We start from the raw sequence: 17,195 nt of genomic DNA on the forward strand, positions 1-17,195 counted from the left end.
AGCTGAGAGACTGGAAGGTTCCAGAAAGGATTCATCTGTCTGCAGCTTTAATAGTAAATGTGTAATCACTCATCTAAGTGACTTCTTACGTAATGAAATATGGATATTATACAAATGCACTGAGAGATGCATGCTTTGGATCAATGACATCATCACATCAGTGACAAATGTGGCTGCTACTGTGTGTCCACCTTTGGACAGTAACAGGGTGGAAACATATCAGTTTATACTACAAATTAGGGCAACGTCATGGCATGTTAAACCCTTCTGAAACATGAGGAAAGAAAGGTTCATGAAGTATTTACTCTGGTACTTCAAGGTACAACTTACTTAGTCATGTGACTAGAGGACCAATGAGAGTGGGGGGGGGGGGGGGGTGCACACAATTTATTCTGAACACTAACCATTTAAAAAACAAAACTAACATTTGGTGTTAGTTAGGCCATGCAACAGATATGAATTTGTAAACTTACGTTGGTAACTGCATTTGACAAAAGATCAGCATGTATTTAAGGCTGCTGGTGGTAAAAAAGAAAAGAAGGAATCAGTATATTTCTGTGGTGGTGGTGGTGGGAGGGGCTAATGGCCCATTCTGAGGCCAGGTTCTTGTCATTTGAAGCTCCTAGATGGCCTTGTTCTCGAGCTATCGATTCACAAGGATTTCAGAACCTCTGACCTTTAACCTTTAGGTCTGCTAAGATTCAGACTTTTATAGATAGACCTATGGTATCAGTTTGAAGCTCCTATGGAGTTATGGCATCCACAAACTGTTCACGCTGCCCGCCTGCCTTTAACCACCAACATGTATTAAAAAGCTGAAGGCAACAGGTTTGGTTTCAATCAGCTTTGCAGCAGCAAACTCAAAGCATGCTAGGTTAAATGTTGATGCAGGGGTCAGTGGGGTTGGTGGGGGCACTCGTGGTAACCATCAGAAACACTTGCACAGCAGAGATGTTGTCGTTTCTTGGCTGCTTTGTGTCCAAGCTGCATTGTCACACACAGTCTGGGTTTTTCTTTTAGCATCACTGATACAAATCTTTGATTAAACTCTGGCTTAGCTGTCATTCAATTATATGCAAACATATAATTGATATATTTAATACTATTAATTAATTAATATATTTTATGGAGCTATTTTAATGTTTAGTGGACGACAGGGGATTTCTAAGAATCGCCCCACAGTTCTTCAGCTGAGACACCTGAGTTAGAAAACACAAACACTGCAGTTGTCTTTACTCGCGAGGGCGGTCCCAGAGCGCTCGTCCTCGCAGGAGGCACTCACGGACTGGCGCTCTGTCACTGTCTGCGTTCTTTATTTATACAAGCTTGTGTGTGTACAAAGGTAACGAAGTTATTCCAAGAACTCAGAGCTGAGGTTCCCCTTCTCTACACGTGTACGTTCTCAGGAAAGAGGAAGCTGTTAGTTGCTAAATAAGTTTATCACACAAGAGTTTATGTGAAAAGTCATGTAGACATGTGGAGTGCTTAGTGATCAATAAAACACATTCATGCAGCTGATCACACTATGTACAATTTTCCTTTGACAGTGGACAACAAAGTGAAGGGAAACAAATCCAATATTGATGAGGGTCAAAGTGCGGTGACTGAGCAGTGAGAGGCCTCCAGTTTTAGCTACAGAGTACTTCCTTTCTTTCTCTACGCTCTTTTGATGTTTTTGTAGGTGAGAAGCAGATTTCAGCAGTTGCTCCTGATGACAGGCAGATGTTATCTCCAAGTGAGACCTTGTCCGGTTGGTGTCAACACAGAAACGACCAAATATCCCGTATTTGTGCTCGACAGCACATGTGGGGATTTTTCTTCTGAACAAAGTATGAAGATTAAAGACGGTCGAATGATGCTGTTATGTGCTGTTATCAGTGTTCCTGCTCTGGCTACCGCAGCCTCCTTCTGCTTGAGGACTCACGTCAGCCGATTGTATCTCCCAGTCCTTATACGCACGTATTTCCTGTGAAATATAGCCAGCACTGAAACTAGAGGTGTCCAGATGCTGGCAGTGAGGTGACGGACACACAGGCAGGATGAAGGCAGAGCTGTTGGTTCTGGTGGTGAGTTTGCTGTGCTGGACTGAAGCTGAAGGTGAGCCGCTAAATGACAACTTCACAAAAGTCAATGATGATAACAGACATTTTAATTACAACTCGTTTAAGTCTGTATCCATGTCATTGTAGTTACTAACTCAGACTGGCTTTGGTCAGAGACACTGGGCGTGGCTACAGTATTATGAGTTTCTGAAAGTCTGAAGCTGACAAATACTTTATTATTATTTTAAAAAATTAAACTGAAAAATAAAGCTATTTTAAAGTGATTGGCACTAATACTCCTTTGTGACATCGTGTTTTAGTTTTTGTGCAAAATCCCGACTCAGTGTGTAATCTGTGACATTTTTATTACGTCCTGTAAAACCACAAAACTGACAGACGGTGTACTTTCTTCTTCTTCTATTGTACACTGACAGTGTTATAAAAGCTGCACTCTTGTAGTTTGTCCTTTACAGGAGCCTGAGTCACAGAACCAACAACTGATTGCATTTAGAAAAGAGGCGACACTCATCTGATCTCTGAGAGTTATCAGTGAAACAAATGTCCCAGACAAAGCTGATTCACACACACACATACACACACACATACACACACACACACACACACGCACACACATACACACACACACACACACACACACATACACACACACATACACACACGCACACACACACACACACACACACACACACACACACACACACACACACACACTCTCTCTCTCTTACTGTGAGTGTTGCTGCTTCAGTGTTTTACTGCTCGTCCAATAGTCGGCCTCGGGTCGTACCTTCATGTAAACTGCAGTTGTTGGGACAGATATGGAGCCTGCTTCTGAGAGCAGAGGAACTGAAAGCTCACTGGCAGGACAAATACGTACTGAACAAATGAAACACGAGTAAAAGTTAAACATGGATGTAAAAAATTGGGTGTAGGTTTTTAAAATCAGTCTTTCTGTTCGTAGATGATTGCGACCAAGCTGGAGTGAATACCTCTGGAGACATGGTGATCTCACCTGGAGAAGCCTTCAGGCTGAACTGTACTTTCATATGTTTAAAAAACAGCCACGTTGCACAGCTGTGGAAGGTATACAAGTCTCAGATATTAGTATACATTTAGTATTATACTAGGGGTGTCCAACTCCAGGCCTCGAGGCCCGGTGTCCTGCAGGTTTAGATCTGACCCTGGGTCAGCACACCTGAATCACATGACTTCATTCCCAGGCCTCTGGAGAACTTCAGGACATGTTGAGGAGGTCATTTAGCCATTTAAATCAGCTGTGTTGGATCAAGGACACATCTGAAACCTGCAGGACACCGGCCCTCCAGGCCTGGCGTTGGACACCTCTGTATTATACTTTGATATCATGTATTAAAATACTAATACTCATAGCAATTTGATGCATGAGCTGCTGACTAACATGGCTATGTTTACCTCATTGTCTGAAGCATTCATATGATAGGCTAACATTGTCACATGGCTGTGATGTTTGTCAGGTTAACATAACTGCTGTAACTGTTTTATCTTCCAGAACAACGAGTCTCTTGTCAACATTTCCTCTGCATTACCCAATGTGACCCTGGTCCTGAATGTCCAGTCTTTTACAAAGGCACACACTGGACAATACCAATGCAAGACCTACCCACCCCATACCATTAGTCCTGCTTTTAGTATTCAAATAGCAAGTAAGGACTAATTATTATTATTATCACATCTTTATTGGCTTGTATTTCATTGTCGAATTTTCCAGATGACACTTTTATTTATTGGTGCCCACCACGGCAGGCACCAACCACCTTGCGGCCGCAGCGCAATGCAGCAGCTTCGGCAATGGAAATGCTGAACATGGTCCATTCGGACTCAATGTCCCCAGTCTCCCTCGGAATGCTGTTGAAGCTCTGCCGGAGGTGTGCGTTGAAGATCTCGCGGACTGGGGCCTCTGCTAGACGTTCCCAGCACACCCTCACTACGCGTTTAGGTGCACCAGGTCTGTCCAGCGTCCTCCCCCGCCACCTGATCCAACTCACCACCAGGTGGTGATCAGTTGACAGCTCAGCCCCTCTCTTTACCCGAGTGTCCAGAACATATGGTCGCAGGTCTGCTGATACGATTACAAAATCGATCATCGACCTGCGGCCTAGCGCGTCCTGGTGCCACGTGCACTTATGGACACTCTTATGTTCGAACAAGGTGTTTGTTATGGCCAAACTGTGATTAGCACAGAAGTCCAACAACAAAACACCGCTCGGGTTCAGATCAGGAAGGTTGTTCCTTCCAATCACGCCCCTCCAGGTCTCGCTGTTGTTACCCACGTGAGCATTGAAGTCTCCCAGCAGGACAACAGAGGCTCCAGGTGGAGCACCTTCCAGCACCACCCCCCCCCCCCCAGGGTCTTTAAGAAGGCTGGGTACTCTGAACTGCCACTTGGCAGATGACAGTTGGGACCTGTTCCCCGACCCTAAGGTGCAGGGAACAAACCCTCTCATCCACCGGGAAGAACCCCAACGTACCGGCAGCAAGCCGAAGGGATATTAGAATACCCACCCCAGCCCGCCGCCTCTCACCAGGGGCAACTACAGACTGAGATAGAGTCCATTCCCTCTCCAGGAGACTGGTTCCAGAGCCCAAGCCATGCGTAGAGGTGAGCCCGACTATATCTAGCCGGTACCTCTCAACCTCACGCACTAACTCAGGCTCCTTCCCCACCAGAGAGGTGACATTCCATGTCCCTATTGCCAGTCTTGGTAGCCAGGGATCAGTCCGCCAGGGCCTCCGCTCCTGGCCGCCGTCCGGCACCCAATGCACCCAATGCGCCTTCTGTGGGTGGGTGGGCCTGCAGGAGTGTGGGCCCATGTCCTCTTTTCGGGCTGTGCCCGGCCAGGCCCCATGGACTAAGGCCCGGCCACCAGACACTCGCCCTTGGGCACCCTCCCTGGGCCTGGCTCCAGGGCGGGGCCCCGGTAACCCTATAAGTCTTGCCGGCTTTATAGTCAGTGTTCAGTCAAGTCAAATCCAAAAGGTCAAAAGTCTGTGATGGGTGTGATTTTGTCCAACCGCTCTGTTGCAATTCTTCGTGAGAGAAGAGCAACCTGCCCTTCTGGGCCAACTCGGAATGGCTGTGGTTCGGTTCAAAGGGAACGGCTCGCCATCTTCCTCGTCAGGTCTCACGATCCCACAAAAAAAGCCAGCACGCTTCTAATGTTCAACTCTCAGAGAGGATATTGTCCGCTTCCTCCGCGCCCGTGCAGATCACGATGGTTCCAAAGTCCAAAGTGTTCACAACAAATCAGGTCCGTTTCTCCAAGGTCCATGCAGATCTCCGGTATGGATATCTGCTCAGTTTCTCAAGTTTATAGTTATTTTCCAGCAACAAGCTGGTCCCGTGCACATCCGTCTCTCTCTGTGTCTGAGCACATGTTGTGCCAAAAAGTGATCAGCCCACTGAAGCATGTTATATTAATATTAATATTTTATTAAATGATCATTGAAAAAGGCAGACTGTAATAACACTTTTGTGTGAACTGTAAAGTGAATTTATTTATTGATCCCATTTAGAACAACAGAGGTTAATCCAAAGTGTTTTCCAGGAAAGTGCATTCACATTCCAGCTTTCCAGAAAACCCAGTTTGGAACATGTGAACAGTGTGTATTACTGTTTTTAGGCTATCATGACTTATTCCTGGTCTGATTAACACTCCTCTGTCCAGATAACTTCACAGGAAAACCACCTTCCTTGACCATCAGCAGCCCAAAGTGTAACTGCACCCAGCAGACCCACAATGCAGCAGGTGAGCGCTCACAAGCACGTTATCAGTTTGATGTCACTGATTGTGCTCATCAGAGTCAGGACTAATATGTTATAACGTGTGATTGGAAGTCTCACACAGAGCAGGATTTCCACAGTAGCTGCTGTTTCTTTATTTTTAGTGCTGATTTTTTCAGTCTTTCAGTTTTTTACAGTTTCCAAAGAGCAGTGCAGAGGCTCAGACTTCTCTCCCAGTATATGTTGGCTTTTCCCCCTCTCCCTCCCTGGGGGTTCACACTTCACTATCCATTCCAACCCCTGCACAGGAAAACACACTCAGACTGAGAGATGAGGAGAAAGTCAAATGTTTCCTTCATGTCTGTGTGCTATACATGCTAATCTATCGCTCCCCTCTAAATGCGGCTCGTCTCTGCGTGCGCTCTTTAGCTTCTGAGGGATTTTATGTAACCCAGTGTACATTCATCTGTGTCCATGCAGGTCTGAAGGGTCAGCTGTGGTTCTGGGTGCTTCTGGGAAAAACTACCATCCTGCTCCTGAGCCTGGCCTCGCTGGCTGTAAAACACAAGACAGAATGAGATCAGACGGACACCCATATCTCCTCTCAGCATTGCTTTGTTTGTATTATTCAGTTTTAAGATGTAGCCTCTTTTATTCTGTCTTCTTTTAAATTTAAGCTCTGCATTATTTAGTCCGCAATTAACACGCATGCACACACACATTTGACTAAATACCCACTGCAAGGAACAATCAGTTTATACTGGGGCTCACTCATTTGCAGTAAATTTGTTTATTTGTGGTGTCTGATTTGCTGAAGCTTTGCTCTTTAAATTAACACCAGGATCCATGATTTTGCTAATTATTTTCATCATGATTTGCTTAAAATAATGAAAACATGACAAAGGTGTTTTTAAAACAACTCGAGACATTAAAACAGTAAATAATTCCCTTATTAACTCTCCAATAGTTTGCTCTGAGGCTGCATAACCAACACCAGATTATGTCGACTCCTTGAGTGGATGGACGGGAACATGATAGTATTCCTCAGTATTATTGTCTGCACATAGAGAGGGCTAGATGAACATGGGGCACTGGTTTAGGTCACTGTTGTGATCTACATCCTGAAAGGTTAATGATGCAGAGGCCCTGAGCTGCTCGCTGCTCCTCTTTGTCCCAGCTTTCTTCTGTTCTCTTCACTGTCATGCTGCTAAATAAATGCAACAAATAAAAAAATGGTCTTGTGTGCTCAGTGTACAGTTTTAGATATTATTTTGGAAAAAAATTAGAGAGAGCTTGTTTAAACATAGCTTTAGTAAGATCATAGCACAGGGCCTAAAATAACAGTAATGTAACGGTGTTCCTGATCCCGGCTGACAGAGATGATGACAGTTTGGAATATCGTCCAGGTTTATCTGTATTATCATATGTACTGCTCAACCATCCAGGCAAGAGTAGCCAAGTACAGGACAGGGTAGGGGAAGTTAAAGTGGGATGGAGAGAATGGGCCAATAGCTCGACTCGCAGGAGGGTCATGGTGAGTGGCGTGCAGAAGAATGAGTGGAGCCACAGGTAAAGTTGCTTTGAATTGTACTGAATTATATAGCAACAATTAAACAGCACTTCATAAACAGGAATGAAACATTAAATAAGATACAACAACAGCAATACTAATAGTAACCAGAATCCTATCTGAGCTCAGATATGTCAGTCTTGCCGGCTTAATAGTCAGTGTTCAGTGATTTTGTCCAACCGCTCTGCTGCAATTCTTCGTGAGAGAAGAGCAACCTGCCCTTCTGGGCCAACTCGGAATGGCTGTGGTTCGGTTCAAAGGGAACGGCTCGCCATCTTCCTCGTCAGGTCGCACGATCCCACAAAAAAAAGCCAGCGCGCGTCTAATGTTCAACTCTCAGAGAGGATATTGTCCGCTTCCTCCGCGCCCGTGCAGATCACGATGGTTCCAAAGTGTTCACAACAAATCAGGTCCGTTTCTCCAAGGTCCATGCAGATCTCCGGTATGGATATCTGCTCAGTTTCTCAGGTTTATAGTTATTTTCCAGCAACAATCTGGTCCTGTGCAACAAATGCAAAAATAGTTCTGTAAACATATTTTAAGTGGACAAAAGGGAGCTGGCTGATTATAATGTAAGTACAATAACACAGTTACAAAGATACTTGAGAAACAGGTAATTTTTTAATTTTATATATAACCCCTTTGTAATACCTGTTCACCAAAGTCTATTTAGCAACATACGTAATGATGTTACACATAAAACACACAGGGAAACATTGGAAATCAGGTTTTGGCACAACAACGGTACGGAGCAGGGGAAGGCGGGGCTTGTTCCTTCCTAACCGGTAGGGGTGTCAAATTTACTCTCTGGGGTTTTATTCTAATATTTATATTATTTATCTTTTATTATTGATTTACTTTAGCTCAGCTCAGTGATTAACAGGGTAATGAATCACAATTAACAATAACAATGTTGTAGTGCATTACTGAGTCGTGTAAACTCACAAGGACCTCCCAGAGAGTTGGTTCTGCTGGGTTTTCAGTGGAGGTCACATGTCCTCATCCATACATGTGACCTCCTGAGTCTGACTGAAGCCTTTAAACAGTACATCTGGATACTGGTCAAAACTAGCACCATTACTAAGAATGGACTGTGAGTTCAGTTTACTGGTCCTTAATTATTATAACCACTGATCAATGGCCGTTTACAGAGAGCTGGGGACCGGCTGCAATCACAGTACCCACCGACCAAACACACGACTCCACTGGCTCACTGAAAACGTCTCGTCAGAGGATGGTTGCAGATGTGCTCTACACATGATCCCCACTGCCAGTATCACTAAAAACAATGAGGTCATATATGCAAATGCCACAGTAATACTAAAAGCACTTGGGTTTAAGACTGTAAAGAGTAAGCTCCACACAGAGGAGAAGGCAGGAAGCCAAAATCAGTGAAGTCAGTGAACAGCGGTGCAGATAGACACCATGAGAAACATATCCTGGGTGAAAAAGAAGCACTACAAGATGGCTCACAGCTCGGCCCAGTACACTGAAGAGATCTAGTAGGAAAGAAGAGGTTCAGAAAAAAGTGGCTTGTTCTCCAGAGCTCCATGCTGTGAGGGGAAATAGCACAAAGACAGACCCAGCTGAAATTGAGCAATACTGAAAGAACATCGTGGAGAAAGCAGCGTCACATAAGGTAGCCGGTGAACCGAAGACCACGACAATCTCACAGAGCAAGACCCAGTCAACATCTCAAAGGCAGACATCTAATAATGTGTCTTCAGAATGAGGAGTTGGACGGTGCCAAGACCTGACATTATCTGTGCCTACTGGCTGAAGAGGCCAATGGCCCTCAGTGATCAGCTGGCTGCACAAATATGGGTGCTGCTAACAGCAGGTACTCAGAGCTAGCTAACATGGCCCCGCCCCTCCCTGAGCCTGGTCCTGCCAGAGGTTTCTTCCTGTTAAAAAGGAGTTTTCCTTCCCACCAGTGGCGGTCTTTGCCTGTTTGGGGCCCCGGGCGAACACTCCCTCTGCCCCCCCCCCCCCCCCCCCCCCCATATGAAGAGAGAGAGTATGCATTGTATGCAAACAGCTACCAAACAGCCATCATAATTCATCATACAAGGAGAACAGGACAAATCAACAATTGACAACGACTAATTAATATTATATTAAAATCTGTAACATAATGTTTGGAGTTTAGTCTGTTACTGTTGCTATGTTTACCATTTCTTCTTGGAGCGACTGTAACCCACATCATTTCCTTAGGGATTAATAAAGTATTCTGATTCTGATTGGTTCAGGATGACCTGCCATGATCCAATCACACATCTTTTGTTTCTCCTCCTCTTCTTTTATCTTTTTTCTAAGCTGAGCACCTGATGGCTTTGAACTTGTCTTGTCCATCTTCCATTGGTTTTAATTTTGCACTCCAGTATGAACACAAATCCCCCAACTCGAGGATCACCACAACATAACCTAACACACCTACACCTTAGTTCACAGATTCACTTTGTCTAAGGTGTATTTCTGGGATTTCGCACAACCCAGGATTCAAATCATGAATACATAATTTACATCATTATGAATGAAATGTGCTCTATTTGGAAGCAGCCGGCCCCCCTCCCCTTCCGACGGGTTGTGTGTGTGACTTTAAATCATCAAACTGTAAATTATAAATTTTAAATTGTTATTGATCCCTTTATCCCTGGTCCCCGGCCTCGGTGGGGCGGTGGGGAAGCTGTGGCAGGGGCGTGGTTTGCTGGCCTGCTGCAGAGGAGGGGTGACACACTGAGCTCCCTGGGCGGCACGGAGGCGGGGAGGCAACAGGTGTAGGGGACAGTGTTAATGAGGGAGATGTCTTTTTGTGTGCCCACAGTGAGATGGAGCAGATGATGCTGGCAGAGAGAGGGAGTGGCTGCGTCCGAGGCGGCTGCCAAAAAACCGCAGATTATTTCCAAAATAAAAAGACACTAAGCAGAACCCGTGTATGTGTGGGTCCTGTGTCACAGACCCCGAGTCCTAAAGTGTATATTTATTGTTTGTTTACTTGCACTGCTGTAGCTGGAGCCTCGTCGTTGACTTCAGCAGCGCGCAGGCGCACCGAGGGCTCTCGCGCTCACTTTTCGCGTACAGAATTTCGAAAAAACATCGGTGCGAATTATAAGTCTGTGTCATGATGTCTGGTGTTCTCGTGTTTGTTGCTTTGTTTTTATTTTGTTTTATTTTGCGAGTTGGTTATTAGACGCTGCTCCAGCCAGAGACTCCCCGCCGCCCCGCCAGCAGCAGGCGCAGCTCGCAGGCGGAGGGCGCCCTTACTCCCAGCAAACGGCCGATAGAAAACCGATCGGTGCCTGTGACATTCCCACTATGCGCTGGCCGTGATCCGCCCCCCACTACGATGCCGCCCGTATCTAAAACCGCTACTGCTTCCCACTGTCGCCAAAGTCATTGCTCATATGATTGTTGGGTTACTCTCTGTATGTATAGGGTCTGCCTTATAAAACAAAGCGCCTTGAGGCGACTGTTGTTGTGATTTGGTGCTGTATAAATAAAACTGATGCAAACAATCCCTACAATGGGACAACACCCTTAAACTCCCGGCTAATTACCTGCCTCTCCATAACATGGAAGCTCCTCTCAAGTATTGTAGTAACCAAGCTGAGAAAGACGTGACGGGCTGGCTCAGGTGGTGGAGCACGTCATCTACTATGGTACCGAACTGCATCCGTCTTTTCGCCAGTCTCTTTATCCTGTCACGAGTAGCTGACTTTGCACTTTTACTGCCAAACAGTCAGAGAAGAAGTCAGCGGCCATCAGATACAGGAACGGCCTGTTTCAACATATACAGAAATCACAATGCTGTTTTAAAATAACGGCTTCATAATCTCCAAAATGCGGGATTAAGATTATAAACAGGTAACAGCAGGCGGCGCTATGCTCCCCCGCTTACAGCTCAACACAAATTAAAAGAAGAAGAAGAAGAAGAAGTGTCATGGCGCTGTCCCACAGCACGGTTACAGACAAGCAGTGATTCAGGTCGGAGTTTGTTGTTAAAGGCTCAACGAGAAGAACAGCGGGAGGAGAAATGTTTCCTGAAACGGCTCAGCGTTTAAAAACGGCGGCTCCGCTCTTCTCTCACGCCGCCTTTTTGACGGATTTGAAGCGGTTGTCGGCACATGGAGGGGCCCGGAGACACCTCACTGTCGGCCGCTGCCTTACAGCCAAGGTCCCCCCTCCGCGGAAACCTAGGGAGAGGGTCGAAATCCCAGGACTGGAGATGGTCACATACGGAGAGAGGATGCACTATGTCCCGGGGCTGGCGAAACCTGCTCCCCAGCACTGGGAGAGGGACTACAAGGACCCGCGATATTACAAGTCTCCCCCTGCCCACGAGATGCGGCTGTACAAGGACAAGCCGTGTTATATGTTCAACCAGAGGACCAGCGCGCTGGAAGGTAACGGCTGTGTCACGCTGAGCACGCCGCTGCCCGGGGTTCATTAGACACACATGAGCATTATTAGTCCACGGGAGTGCAAGGGACGCTCGGCTGACTGACAGGCCTCATCAGAAATCACTCATATGATGCTTGTTTATGTGCAACATAATCAAGACTTTAATAAACAGGCGCAAAAGGAGCTTTACTCTGAGAGAGGTTTATTTTGAAAGTCTTTGTAGCTAAACGTAGACCCACGTGATCACGCAGATTTGATTCATTTTAAAAAGCTTTTATCTGAAATCTTCACTTTTATTTATATAAACTTTTGCCTGTCGGTCTCAGGTGTGCGTCAGGCTGCCTGGCTGACCAAAACCCAGGTGATCCCAGGTCTCCCTGCACAGCTCCTCTCCCTCGCAGAGAACCCTGAAAACCAGATCCCAGATCAGGATGAGCGTGTGCAGAATGCCATCAAACACGCACGCTTCTGGGACACGACAGAGGATCGACCGCGTAAAGAGAAATACAGGTTGGGTGACATCTATACTTACACATGTGGGGTGGCTGTAGTTCAGGAGGCAGAGCAGGTCACTACTGACCGAAAGCTGGTGGTTCGATCCCTGGCTCCTCCAGTCTACAGTGTCCTTGGACCCCATGGATGCTCTCCGATGCGTCCATCAGAGTATGAATGTGTGTGGATGTAGTTAGTATAGACAAAGTGCTCGGGTGTGATTGGGATGTGGTTATAGAAAAGCGCTCTATAAGAATCAGTCCCTGCAGTGTGGACTTCCACAGACACACTCGACTCGATGCAACCTTTCCTCAGGGATTCATAAAGTATTCTGATAACAGGAATAACTGCTTCTACACATGTGGATGTGTGTTTGCAAACCCATGATTCACCACTGTTTGTAAGGAAGATCTGACATCATTTGAATACAGTCTGTTTAGGGCTGTGACACGTGTACTGTTTACTGCAATATTTTTTCATTGCTTTAGTTGATGGTTTTGTCCCCATGGCACCACCGTGGGACCAGCCAAAACAACCTGAGGGGTTGTTTGGAAACGAGGGGCTGCCTCTGTGTGTTCAGAAAACAAGCTGGTCCCCGACAGACACCAACACAAACCTTCTGTGACGGCGCATGCAGAGAGTTTATGAATGAGAAGCAAACATGCTGACAGCTGCTCCAAACAAGCCACAGAGTCAAAGGATCAGGCTTTTGTCTGCGGCACACCACATAACAAAGACTGAACCAGTGGTTCTTAACCTGGGTTCAGTCTAACCCTAGGGGTTCGGTGAGTCGGTCTCAGGGGTTCGGCAGAGCCTCCACCATGACATGCACAGCTCATTTTGTGCACCAGTAAAAAAACATATCTATGTCTTGAATTTGAAAAAAATCACATTTTATTTTTCACTAAAGAGGGCTTCAGTGAATGCGCATATGAAACTGGTGGGGCTCGCTCCTCCAACAAGCTTAAGAACCACTGGACTGAACATTAGAGCTGCATTACAGCTCGTATCTATGCTTTGGTGCAGTGGAGTTAACGCATGAACGCAGTGACCTGTCCCTTCATGAGCTTAACGTTCATCAGAGACTGTTTCCAGACGTTCCACACAGCAGCAGTAATGATAGGCGGAGTCATGATAATGCTCATATTATTTCTTTTATTTAAATGTGAAACAGAACGGTATAAACTAACTGTCCCTTTGTTGCTTGTTCCTCAGCAACACTCTGCTGCTCAACCTGCTGCACCTGTGTGCGACGCTGCAGTGCAGCCACCCGGCCCTCGGGAGGAGGATGCTTGCAGAGAACTACTCGCTGGCAACCACGTGGAAAAGAGGTATCGTACCCTCGTGCTCAGCAGGATCGCTTTGACTGCGAGTCGTGACTAATACGATCCAACGTGTTTGCGTGTCAGGTGAGGATCTCCTCCAGATAAGAGGTCAGAACGGTTTACTGCTGAACAGCACGGATCCTCTCCCAGAGATGTCTGGTAAACAGGAGGTGGCCGACACAGCGGATCACGTCCTGGACGCCTTCTATCCCGTCTCCCCGACTATCGACCTCCAGAAAGTGCACGTGTACAAAGAGGAGGTAAACCACACAGGTGAGAGGTTAGCCAGCTGTCGTCCTTTCTGTAACGCAGGTCAGGGTCCAGGTGTGCTTGTGTCTGCTCCTCACGCTCAGTGACAGAAGTCTGTCACGTCCACTCAGGTTTCAGAGATGACTACCCTTACCCTCACGCCCACACGCTGTACTTCCTGGAGTCAGCTGATCCTCGTTGTAAGCTCCGCCCAGAGCAGTTTAGAACCAAGATGATCATGTTTACCTTTGGAAACGCGCTGGCCCGTGCACACAAGCTCTACGGGGTAAGCATGCGTGCAAACGAACAGCAACACTGTACCTCAGTTTGAGCAGTGTTGTGTTTCTTAATTATCCCTCTTCATGTGTGTCAGACTCGTCCACAGCGACTCTTAGACCGTCCTGTGACCGTGCAGTCAGTCGGGACCAATGGCAGGATTTTCCAGTTCATGGTTTTCCAGCTGAATACCACGGACCTCTCAGGAGACGATGGAATTAAAAACCAGGTGAGCTGTATGTGAGGAATCCTGGGCTGTAGGGGTGTGGTCAGAAGCCTGCACGCACTCGTGTTTCTCTGGGACGAGGCTACAGCACGTCTTTAATGACTTTAAAAAAACAACAACTGTGTGTAAAATGTGTTTTCTCTAAACATATATGTGCAGATTCCAACATATCAGTGGTGCTGATGGCTCTGCAGCATCAAGGCTAAAACCTATTAACCTGTCATAAGTGATCATGGAGGCGTGTCAGGTGTAGTGTCCATTTACACTGTTGCATACAAAGGATTCCTTTGATAGTACTCAGTTACTGCCCAGTACTGGTCAGAAGGTGTCATGTTGCAGTTTCCACGATCATCAGTTCAAACAGTTTAAGTTATTCAGATGAGCTGGATGAAGACCCAGACGCCTCCCCCCATCAGAGGACACAGCCCAGGGACCTGCGTGTGTCCTCACACCTGCACTGTGTGCTCTCTGCTTCAAATCAGTGGACACTTTGGAAACTTGGAGCTTTTCTTCATGGTTTGTTTTGTTTTCACGTGGAGAAAAATCAGAGTGAAGCTTTCAAACCAGCCACTTCAAATGAACAACTCAGCAAAGAAGAGCGGAGAATAATCTGCCAGCATCCAGTCAGATCTAAGCGTGTTAACCTGTGTGGATTATTTATGCTGTGAAATCATTCAGCCTTGGAAAAAGAAAGTACAGGATGCTGACATCACGCCCTGATGAGTAGGGAAATATCACTGCTGTAAATGCAGTGCATTTACAATTCAAGGATTTGACTACAGATTCAGTGCTCGCTGTATTGTTCACCATGATTTCCTTCTTACAGCTCGTGCTATGTTGTGCTAAGTATCACTCCAAACCTGTCAGTGTGGCACAAAGGCACGGCTCACTCCTCGCCAGTATGTAAATGCTATGTATGTCTTGGTGCTTCCTTGTGTTATTGAGGGTTTGTAATAACTCCACAACTTACCAGCCCAGTTTAGGCCACAAACATAAGAGCAGACTGCTGTGACGATGCTGGAACAGTGGCTACGTCTCTGATGGCCTCAGTAACCCTGTGTGCTTACTCAGCGTTAAGCTTATGGATGTGTCAACAAGTTGTTCTTTGTCCTCCAGCTAATGAGTCCCAAGTTAAACCCCAGCAGTCTGTTTTAGCTGTTCCATTTGTCTGTTTGCAGATGTGGCTGGAAGAAGACGTTGAGCTGTATGATTTTGCAAAAGTTCGACCGCTCATTAAAAAGAAGCAAGTCAAGGTACAGTTTCTGTTTGAGGGGAGGCGTGGCTTTCACTAACTTTACTTATCTGTGTAGCTGTCAGCCTTCCTGTGTCAGTGTGCAGGAAGCTGTACTCTAACGGCGCAGTAACTGCACTCTGCAGTTACTGCGCTCTGCAGTTACTGTGCTCTGCAGTTACTGCGCTCTGCAGTTACTGCGCTCTGCAGTTACTGCGCTCTGCAGTTACTGCGCTCTGCAGTTACTGTGCTCTGCAGTTACTGCGCTCTGCAGTTACTGCGCTCTGCAGTTACTGCGCTCTGCAGTTACTGTGCTCTGCAGTTACTGCGCTCTGCAGTTACTGTGCTCTGCAGTTACTGCGCTCTGCAGTTACTGTGCTCTGCAGTTACTGCGCTCTGCAGTTACTGCGCTCTGCAGTTACTGCGCTCTGCAGTTACTGTGCTCTGCAGTTACTGCGCTCTGCAGTTACTGTGCTCTGCAGTTACTGCGCTCTGCAGTTACTGTGCTCTGCAGTTACTGTGCTCTGCAGTTACTGCGCTCTGCAGTTACTGTGCTCTGCAGTAACTGTGCTCTGCAGTTACTGTGCTCTGCAGTTACTGTGCTCTGCAGTTACTGCGCTCTGCAGTTACTGTGCTCTGCAGTAACTGTGCTCTGCAGTTACTGCAGAGCACAGTTACGGCGCTCTGCAGTTACTGCGCTCTGCAGTTACTGCGCTCTGCAGTTACTGCGCTCTGCAGTTACTGCGCTCTGCAGTTACTGCGCTCTGCAGTTACTGCGCTCTGCAGTTACTGCGCTCTGCAGTAACTGCGCTCTGCAGTAACTGCGCTCTGCAGTAACTGCGCTCTGCAGTAACTGCGCTCTGCAGTTACTGCGCTCTGCAGTAACTGTGCTCTGCAGTTACTGCGCTCTGCAGTTACTGCAGAGCGCAGTTAATTTTTAGCTGCAACATTTTTGATGCATAGTTAAACAGACTGGTGGAAACTGTTACAGACGTATTGCACATGCTTCCTTTTGACTGTGTGATGGGAGGAGCCACAGTGAAAATGTAATGGTTCTGATTGGTTGCTTTGTGTCTCCACAGATACCAGCTGGTCTGGCCGGATACAAGCCTGAGGCGTTCAGCAAGTTCCTGGCACTGTACCTGCATGGAGCTGTGTAGGACTGCAGACCTCATACATCTGTTGTGTGTTTGTGTGAGCGATGCGCTGCCAGCAGTCAGTTGCCTGTGAAGTCTGTGTGTGTCTGTGTGTGTCTGTGTGTGTCTGTGTGTGTCTGTGTGTGTCTGTGTGTGTCTGGGATCTAAATCAGCATCTTCTCAAAACTCCTGATTTTCTTTCAGTCAGTAACAGCGTCCGGGTGTTTCATGGAGCTGCACCCACACTTCATCTACATCTTTATTCTGAATAAAGGCTGCTTTTCTCAACACTTTGTTTATTCTTTCTTTCTCATTAAGGTTATCAAGCTGTTCATATGTAAATTCCAAGCTAAGGCTACGTCCTGAAGCATGTCAGTACCCAACACGTTTCGTTGGGTTGCTGTTCTATGTTAAACGTGTGGACATACTTTTCCTTCCACATCGAAAAGCAAATGAGTGGTTTTCCTGT

The 17,195-nt window shown here is 46.6% G+C and overlaps 2 protein-coding genes across 2 annotated transcripts; both read left to right on the top strand.

Moving 5' to 3' along the window:
* The first annotated feature begins 1,396 nt into the window (after positions 1 to 1,396).
* On the top strand, positions 1,397 to 7,059 carry LOC146688515 (uncharacterized). Its single transcript, XM_085438872.1, has 5 exons — positions 1,397 to 2,097; positions 3,022 to 3,143; positions 3,589 to 3,742; positions 5,765 to 5,845; positions 6,301 to 7,059. Exons 1-5 carry the CDS (start codon positions 2,040 to 2,042, stop codon positions 6,396 to 6,398), a joined length of 513 nt encoding a protein of 170 aa, XP_085294998.1. The 5' UTR covers positions 1,397 to 2,039; the 3' UTR covers positions 6,399 to 7,059.
* Positions 7,060 to 11,313: 4,254 nt separating this feature from the next.
* On the top strand, positions 11,314 to 17,014 carry mrpl37 (mitochondrial ribosomal protein L37). Its single transcript, XM_085438871.1, has 8 exons — positions 11,314 to 11,793; positions 12,118 to 12,301; positions 13,499 to 13,614; positions 13,693 to 13,881; positions 13,989 to 14,143; positions 14,231 to 14,362; positions 15,538 to 15,612; positions 16,673 to 17,014. The coding sequence occupies exons 1-8, from the start codon at positions 11,424 to 11,426 to the stop codon at positions 16,748 to 16,750; spliced, it is 1,299 nt and encodes a 432-aa protein (XP_085294997.1). The 5' UTR covers positions 11,314 to 11,423; the 3' UTR covers positions 16,751 to 17,014.
* The last annotated feature ends 181 nt before the right edge of the window (positions 17,015 to 17,195 follow it).

This window comes from Copadichromis virginalis, linkage group LG18 (assembly GCF_057382275.1).
Source record: "Copadichromis virginalis isolate Kocher_CV1m ecotype Utaka linkage group LG18, C_Virginalis_male_GT1.1, whole genome shotgun sequence".
In the NCBI taxonomy this organism is placed as follows: domain Eukaryota; kingdom Metazoa; phylum Chordata; class Actinopteri; order Cichliformes; family Cichlidae; genus Copadichromis; species Copadichromis virginalis.